The sequence below is a fragment of the Acanthisitta chloris genome, unplaced genomic scaffold, assembly GCF_000695815.1.
Source record: "Acanthisitta chloris isolate BGI_N310 unplaced genomic scaffold, ASM69581v1 scaffold8141, whole genome shotgun sequence".
NCBI classification, from domain to species: domain Eukaryota; kingdom Metazoa; phylum Chordata; class Aves; order Passeriformes; family Acanthisittidae; genus Acanthisitta; species Acanthisitta chloris.
Window position 1 is genome coordinate 1 of NW_008654324.1, and position 9,045 is coordinate 9,045.

The 9,045-nt window shown below is 44.5% G+C and overlaps 1 protein-coding gene across 1 annotated transcript; it reads left to right on the forward strand.

The window, feature by feature from the left end:
• Positions 1 to 7,474: 7,474 nt before the first annotated feature.
• Positions 7,475 to 8,428, forward strand: ARL6IP5 (ADP-ribosylation factor-like 6 interacting protein 5; the record flags this gene model as incomplete). Its single annotated transcript, XM_009083456.1, has 2 exons — positions 7,475 to 7,692; positions 8,018 to 8,428. Coding segments are annotated over 2 exons (391 nt in total), but the record flags the coding sequence as incomplete, so codon positions are not given.
• Positions 8,429 to 9,045: the final 617 nt, after the last annotated feature.

Below are 9,045 nucleotides of genomic sequence, written 5' to 3' on the forward strand. Positions count from 1 at the left end.
CCGCGCCCCGCACGCTGCCACGGGAAGGGCTCGGCCCCGGGTGTGGGGCCAGGGGAGCTGCCTTTCCCCTCTTCCCTTTCCCCCTGCGCTGCCTATCCTTAAACCTCCGGTGCGGCTCCCAACCGTAGAGGCCTGATCCAGCCTCCCTGGTGGAGGGTGGACTTGGCTTGTTCGGAGTCGGGTTTATGATTTATTTATTTGTCGGTGGGGTCTAACCAATCCGAGGGTTCCTTGTTCTCTCCTTTCTCCGCGGGCTGCCCAAGGGGAAGCTGCGGGCGCCCAGCCTGGCACCAGCCCCGGCGCTGGTTTGTGTTCTGGGTGTCGCTGCTCGCGGGGAACGGAGCTGCATCCTGCGCAGCGACCTGTGCTTCCTCCTGAGCCTGTCCGGTTGGGCTGTGCCTGCCGAGATATGCTGCACTTGGAATCCAAGAAAATAAATTAGGTTAATTCTGCTCTGTTGCAGCTCTAAGCTAATGCCCAGGGCAAGCCTTTCTTGTTCCTGAGCTAGCTGATACTGAATAATCTTTAACGTAAAATAAATAAGGTGCCCATCCGTTTCATCTTGGTGGGCAGGATCAGGACTTTCAAGGCAGGACTGTCTGCTGGTACAATGTTGTGTCCAGTGGGCCCAGTGTTACTGGAGAGAATTAGAAAACAATCTTATAATCATCATCTGAATCAAAGACTGTGTGACTCTTCTTTGGGTACTGCTCTAGCATCTTTGGTCAGAAAACTCTTGGGGAGCACATGCAGCTGAAGCTGATGATTAAGCTTTTAATATGGAAACTCTGCTCTTCTCAACTAACAATCCACAAATATCAATGCTTAGTTTGGAGAATTGCCCAGTCACTAGGCCAGAGAGGTTTTGGCTGAAGTGCATCTTATCTTTTACGTTGCAGAGGCTTAAAATTATTCCCCTAAATCCATTTATTTTTTTTTGGGTAAGCATTCTGCATCCTGTTAGAGCCTCTGAAGCTGTGGACCCAGCATCTCAGTTGGCAAAGATTCCCTGACTCGCAGGGAGATTTGGCCTGTACTCTGTGAAAGGATAGGCTCAGAATCCTGTGTTTTCTTCGTGATGCGTTGGTAGTTAAGGGTTCAGCATAGTGGCATAGGCTTTCTTCTTGCTGATTTTGGTGGGGATATGTTGCAGTGAGCTTTATAGATAATCAGCCTGGTAAAATGAGTCTTCCGTGGTTCTGCTGTTCTTCTGCCGCCTCATTCTGAACTCCTGTGTTCATTTACCTAGTTTAGCAGCAGGATGCTGTAGCCAGCTCCCAGTGAATCACAGTGTCCCTGGAAGGCAAGGGGACAGCTCTTCTGCCTAGGAATGTGGGGGAAAAAATGTAAACAATTTTGGTATCTCCGGCTGGAAAATCTGGATGGCAACAGCTTTTCCTCACTCTGAAGTTCCTCCTTTTGAACTCTGATTGCTTTCCTTCAGATCAAGGGAGACTTACCTCCCTCTTATTTCCCACTAATTTGCTGAGGTGGGAGGTGGAGGAGGAAGAGAGCCACAGGAGATGGAAGTTAATATCAGAACTGCATTTCTAGTATCTTAATATTGAGTGATAAACCTCTGAGTTGAAAACTTACGGATAAACAACACCTGGAGTGGGATCTTCATCTCAAATAATATTTTTTATTGTATGTTTTTTATAGAGTCTTTGGTATATGATGATTTTGATTCTAATGCTGAAGTAAAATCAGATTGCAGAAGAATTCCAAAGGAAATGGGATAACACCTCAATAGAGAAAAAGTATCCATTTCTTTTATTTAAAATATTTTTTTCATTTGGCCAGACCGTGTCTTTGGGAGAAAGGTTAAGAAAGTTCTCCTGGTAAATTTGAATTGATGGCTAAGTTGTCTTGCACTTTATTCCATAATGGGCAGGAACCTCTGAGAGATAAATGATGAATCATGACTTTTCAGGAACTCCAGGGCAGCACACCAGCCTAAGGGCAGGGTTATTGAAACCACTAATATAGTGGTCTTCCCATGATCAAAACTAAACTTAACCTGTGACCAACTCTTACCTGTTCTTAAACCTTCTAATTATACAGCCAGACGTGCAACACAATGATAATATTTTCAGCCATTGCAATACTTGGTAGCTGTGGTAGTGCTGGGCTGACACAGAAATCGTAGCCTGGAGCTTTCTTGACACTGGAAGTGCAGTGCTTATTGCCACAGCCTCTGTTTAGTACCTCTTCTTCAACAAAGCTGACTTCCCCAGCCTTTCACCTTCTCTCTACAAGGTATGGAATAACCTTACTGAGCATAGTGGAATTGTAATGATCTCTACTGCATCATGTCCCCGCCCTTCTCCTTCCATTTGCTTTCTCCCATAGCTACTGTTACATGGAAACGAAGTTGTGTGTTTTGCAGTAACAGAGCTTTTACTTCCAGCCTGCAGGACTGGGTAGAAAACAATCAGGGTACTACAAACTAAAACTCCAGAATTAGTGCCACTCCATAAATACAGGCTGATGGGAGCAGCCTTGTCTCTTCCATACTCCTGCCCTGCAAATTCCTTAAAGAATGACTCTGGACTTTGTTTTTTTTCCTCCCTACAACTCTGTTGCAGCAAACTGCTGATAAAGAAACAAGATCTTTACTAAATCAAATTGTGCCCTTTCTCCCAGTTACATAGGAACTGGACTCGCAGTTCTTGCCCTGAGCCAGGGCCACTGTGAGTCCTGTGTGGAAGTTTTATGAAAATCAGTCCCTTCAGTGCCTCCCACAACAGCTTGCAACTCCCCTCAAGCAGTCAATTTGCTTAATAAGTGAAACTTGTCTGTTCTTCCACCTACTCCAACAAGGCCCCTGTCATGTAGTTCAGACTTAACTACTGAAATTAATGTAATTTCATCTTGGCTTTTGTTGCCATGTACTTGCTAAAAATTAACTTCTAAATCTGACAGTTTTAAAAAGTATGCTGGATTTCAGAGTGCTGCATCTCAGTGAGCATCAGAGTGCTCATTCTCTTCTGGAATAACATCCTCCTTGCAGCCTAAGGTTTGATGTCTCTCTTCTTTGCCGTTTTTAAGACCATCTACTGTCTGTCTGTACAGCCTCAGCAATCCATGAGTGTGTGTCTTTGTTCTTTTTTTTTCTCCCCCTGACCACTGCCTTAGCTGACATATTTGTAGTGGTTTCCTTTACTGAAACAAATACTTCAGAGCAGCAAAATGTTTAGTTTCTCTCATGCCTGATGAAAGATTAAGAAGGAGCAAGCAAAACATGTTGCTTTAAAGCACGTTGCATAATAATATCAGTGCATAACTTAATAAAGATCTGGCAGTTCTGTGCAGAAAGTGATCTCCTGTTCTCAAAGCAATGCAAGTGGGAAACAGGAGGTAAAGAACATTGCTAAATCCGTGGATGATCAGGGCTATCACCTGGGACCATTGGCCATTGATAGTTTTATGTGCTACCTCCATTACAGCTGTATAGCTTCAGTGAAGCTCAAAGTATGTGGAGAGAGGAGGCAGAACTTCATCTTTCAAGTTACTAAAATTAATACAAATGAGGAAGGAGGCACTATAGTGCTCTAACCTGCCCACTGCTTGGGCTATGGTGGAGGAAAAGGTCTTCTAAAAGGGAATTTTCATGCATATTTGGCGCAGTGGCCTAACTGAGCTGCTCTAAGTAAAAAAGATGTGGTTCTCAATGACTGCCACTCTCCTACTCAGTGCCTTTGTTCAGACTTGCCTGGTCACATGCAAAAGAAACAGATGTGACAGCAACTGCTGAATAATCACCCCAAGACAGTCATCTAAAATGGAGATGCTTTAAGGATGGAGTTATCTTGCTTTTGCTTTTTATGTGGCCTGTGCTATTTCTGGGCTCGTGCTGCTGGAGGCTTCTTCTCTTGTACAAAGGATGTGTATTGCCAAGGTCTTTTTCCCCTGTGCTACAGCTGTATGTCCTCCCCCTCTCCTGCTGTAAGGCTGTGCAAGGGGTGCAGGTATGAAACAACCTGACAAGAAGAAGTGCTGGGGTAGCTCACTGAAAGCAGAGCTTTTTGGGATTTCCTGAACCTATGTGAGAATTCCAACCTGTCTTGTGATGCATGTAGGGCAGAGCCTAGAAAAATGAGTCTAGTTTAAAAAAAGAAAGTACTTCATCTGTGTCTGATGGCCAGGGGTAACTGCCAGTACTTCTTCCCACACTACTGCTCTCATCTCTGCTCTCTCCTGAGGCTGCTTCCACCAATACCAAGTGTCCCGTGGTCCTGTTTGGCACAGGATAATGCCTGTGTTCCTGCCAGGCAGGGTATTTCTTTCATTTGTTTTCCCTGTCTCTTTCGTTTGTATCCAGGCAGGTGCTGAAGGAAGCCTGGTCTCTGTTAGGGCAGCAGGAGTGCAATGGCAAATCACCCTGTGATACTGTTGAAACTCAATCTAGGTGATGGATTTTCCTTGCCAGTTTGTCCCAGCTGTCCTGGAGGTCACAGCATCCTTCCAGAGTTGTACCTTGTCCATCAGAGAGAACAAAGGAGACCATCCAGCTAGGGTGCTCTGGGCTGTTAGCACCACCAAATGCTAGTAGTCTTGCTATACTGACTCATTTCAGGGTTGTGAAAGTTAGTTGTTTTCTTCTCCAGTCCCAAAAAGGGTTTTTCTTCCCCGAAGTCATCTGAGCAGTGTAAACTCAAGTCACCACACCATTGCCAATGCTGGTAGTTCTGTGCATTTCATTTTTAGGCATTTGAGAGGTCTCACAGATCCCAGCTAAAGGGAATTATATTTAGAAAGTATCTTGTAACATGCTTAATGGCTGGTCACTTACCTTGTCACTGCAGCTTTGAAAGATGTCCAGCCTCCTTGTTTGAGCACAAATTTATCATATTGTGTTTTGACCTCTGTATAAATAAGGCCATTATCAATGCTGGTGGTTCACCTGTAAGGTGACTTCTAGGGCTGTTACACAGCTCTCTTTTTTTCCCCCAGGCCCTGGTGTTCTAAAAGAACGTGTCCATGTTTTTTCCTTTTTAGACTTTAGCTATTGTGTTGTTGAGAGCAGCATGCCAGCAGATCTGAGTGAAACTGGATAATGGAGGTCTGCCTTCCTGAAAAATGCCATTGCTGGAGAAGTTTCTATATATGAATTTCTGGGATAATCTGAGATAGTGCTGTGGGCGAGTCAGGCAATAAAGGGGAGCTTGGCATATGACACCCTACCCAGTACTGTAATCACCAGTAGTGAAGTCTGTGGACACATGGCTGATAATTTGAATACCACTTTTCAGTGGCAACTGCTATCCCCATCTGTGTTCATGTGGCTCTGAATGCCTTCACTTGATACTTCTGTTCACTGTTCCCTTGTATGCGTTGGAATGCAGCCCACTGCAGAAAACATGTAATTCAAATCACTCTCCCCAGGAAAGTGGGATCTTCTGAATGCATTCCCCCCCTCCTCCACCCCCTTCATATCCCTTTACAGCCAGTCAGTTATACAGAACCTGTTAATACCAGGAAGAAATGTAGAACAGAGAAGTTTTTGGTCTCCTCCTTATGAATATGGAGGGATAGCTCTTCACCACAAGTTTCTGAAGTTGTAATAAGAGTAGAGGGAAGTCTAGGGAAGATAAGGCTTTGAGAGTATTTACAAGGCACAGGGAAAATGTAGAATGGAGCTCTGCCTATCTCTTTGTTGCTTCTAGGATTATCTTGTCCATGGGTATTTTGCAGTAAAAAATTGGCTACTGTGAGTTGTCTAAGTAAATTGGGCCATTTCTGCTCCAGGATAGCTGTGATGTTGAGGTGACTTCTACTTTTAAGAATCTCATGTGTCTAGTAGTATGTATATAAGCCAGGCACTAGTGTGGTCCAGTCATGAGTCATCCTCCTTCTCCTGCTGCAGAGGAGCACAGATGAAACTAACTTCTTTCCAGAGCAGTGCTGTTCACTTTTTCCAGCCTGGAAACTTTAGATTGACAATTCAGAGCTAAATATAATCTGACTGGCTACAGGGAGTGACTCAGATGCAACAAGCAAGTCTGCCCTATCACCACTTCCAAAAAGCCCTGTTGGCTTTTCAGCATGAGTAGCAGAAACAGGTGGGGAACCAGTCTGAATTTTAATCTTTTTCTGTCCACTTGCCCTGTCTCCTATTGGCACAACTGACTTAGAAACTCAAGAGCCAGACCTTGCTCTGAAATAATTCTTGGGGGTTCTTCCTTCTCTAGGGGAATGCTTCTTGGCACTGCAGGTAGCGTGTTGGCATACCAGTCCAGCAGCACATTTCTTCTGCCTGTGCCGGATGTGAAGCACAGACCACAAACCATAGCATCCTCCTCAGTGTTGGGGTGGAGCAGTGAGTCATTGTGCCTGTTAGCTTTGGAACAGCAAGATGGACTGCAAAGTCTACAAGAGGAAACCTTGATTATGTCTGTCTTTATCAGAGTGGTTTTATGCTGCTGCCATAGTTGTAATAGCTCAGAGCCCTCAGCTGTGGTCAGATAGTGCATGTACAGGCAAATAAATCAGAATGCACATGAAATCACTGAGCTTATTGCTGTGTAAGTGAAGTATCATAGAGCCTGGACTTGGTATGAGTACAGAAACAAGCTCAGCAAAGTCATTGCTGAAAGCTTGACTCTGAACAAGCTTCTAAGTACTTGGGGTTTGAGCAGGTGATGTTCTTGCCCTCATCCAAAAAAAGGGACTTGCTGTTTATAGTCCAAAGCTGATCCACTGCATGGCTTGGTTTGCTTGGAAACTGATAACAATAATAGAACACAAACCTCAGCAGTGACTCTCTTGCTTGGCCTGGCTCTTCTTCCTGTAAGACCTTCATCCCATGCTTTATCCCATACTGCAGTTCCTTCTGACTTTTGGGAACACTTGCTCGGGGCTGACCTTCCATCTGTGGTGCTGATGGTGGTGAGCTCCTTCTGCAGCTTCATATAATTATTTTGTTTGGGTGTAAACCATTAAGAAGGTTTATTCAGAATGAGAAATAGTGAAGCAACTTCTTTGACTCAATGTTCTCCTACCTTTCCCATTTTGCAAACCTAGACAAGACACTATGACAAGCTAGCTAGTGTTAAGGGCTGGGGCAGTTTTGGTCATGTGTAGGAGAAAGATCAATCCCTTGGACAACTGTTGGCTCCATCTGCCCTCTGAATATGCCAACTCTGGGTCTGATATCAAATGAGTTGATTGCACAGGTAGGAGGGGTCCTGGTGGTAAGTGCTTCTGTGAGGAAGTGGTGCAGAAACTCATCCAGACCTAAGCTCAGGAAGAGAACCTAAAAGCAAAGATTATCTAAATGCACTGCTAAGGGTTGCTTGTTCAGTTGCCCTTGTTGCTTTATTTAGCTTCTGCTAAGGACCTTGATAAAGGTCTTGACAGAAGCAACTGCCTTCTCCATGACTTACCTCCCTGGTAACATTACTTTGCTATATGGACACAAGTCATGAAAGCTCTGAAATTGAGGCCCTTTTTTTTCCCCTCTTCTCTGCAGATTTCTCAGTCCCCTGAACATGCTCATTGGTGGCACTGTGGTGGTGTTGGTCTTCATGGGCTTTGTGTGGGTGTCGCACAACAAGGATATACTGCGCAGGCTGAAGAAGCAGTACCCAACCACGTTTGTGGTGTTCATCATGCTGTCTAGCTACTTCTTGATCTCCTATCTGGGAGATGTCATGGTGTTCATGTTTGGGATCACTCTTCCTCTCCTCTGTAAGTATTGTTTCTCCTCTCTGAGGAGCTAGAGGTGTGTGACTTGAGCTTTCTCAAGCAAGTCTGCAGAGCTTAAATTGGCTGCTGACTTTACTATCTCTGTTTAAATGATCCCAAACCAAAATTGTGGTGGAGGGAACACAAAACAGCACGAGCCATCTTTGATGTTGTTACTAAATGGGGACACTTGTGGTTATTTAAGCAGTCATTGAGACCTTAACATCTTCATGATGTCATGATGCTGGAATGTGTCTGAAGATGAGTGCTGAAAGAACTATGCATTCCTTGGGCATTCACAATTAATGAGTGTGTTTCTGCCATGCAGTGATGTTTGTCCATGCTTCTCTGAGGCTCCGGAACATACAGAACAAGCTGCAGAACAAGATGGAGGGAATAGGCTTGAAGAAGACCCCGATGGGAATCATCCTGGATGCTCTAGAACAGCAAGAGGATAGTATCAACAAACTGGCTGACTACATATCTAAAGTGAAGGAGTAAGCAGCTGCAACGTGGCATTTTTACCTGTTGCAGGAGTGTAGTTGCTATTTACTATTGTTCAAGCTTGCTTTCAGTTTGTGTACAAAACAGGAAATGCATGTGGTACAGGTTAGTAGTTGCAGGATACAGGTATTCCAAGGTCTTCAGGGCTCCTCTAAGAACATAAGAGCAGCAACTTTTTTTCTATTGTATAGCAAAATGTTCTGGTGTTTACACAATACATACTAACTAAACCGTGTTTGCTTGTCTCTTCTTCTGGGGGTAGAGGAGGAAGAGATGGAAACCTATGGAATGCAGTCTCTCCAACTGTCTTGTAGCAAATTTGTCTGTTAAAGTAACATCCCTTTCATCTACAAGTTCTACAAGATTGCAGGTTAGCCAGGTTATGCTGGGGAGCACCTTCAGCCTGTTGATGCTCAAGGTGAGCTGGAATGTATCAAAAGTAGGTATCTCTTGCATCCTCCAAATCCCTACCTTGAGTGGTCTGTGTGACAGAGACCACATTGCCAGCTTAACTGGCAAGAGGTAAAACTGTGCAGTACTTGTAACGAGTATGGGTTCCTGTCCTCACCTCACACTCCTCCTTTAGCAGCCTTGAAACAGTCTAAATAGATGTAAGCATGAAGAGTATACATGGCACTGTGCCTGTCAGTTCCAGTCAAATGTACCTTTGGTCTCTCCAAAATCCTATATAAACTGCTCCTTTCTGCAGGAGAGTCAGGCTTCCTTGTGTACCAGCTATGGCAAAGCACGGGAGGAAAAGGTTTCAGATAGGTTGGATGAGCTGGGTTTGTACCCCATTGGTGTTTTTAAGTACTGCTACTTTAGGACTTACCTTGTTCTGCTTTAGTCTGT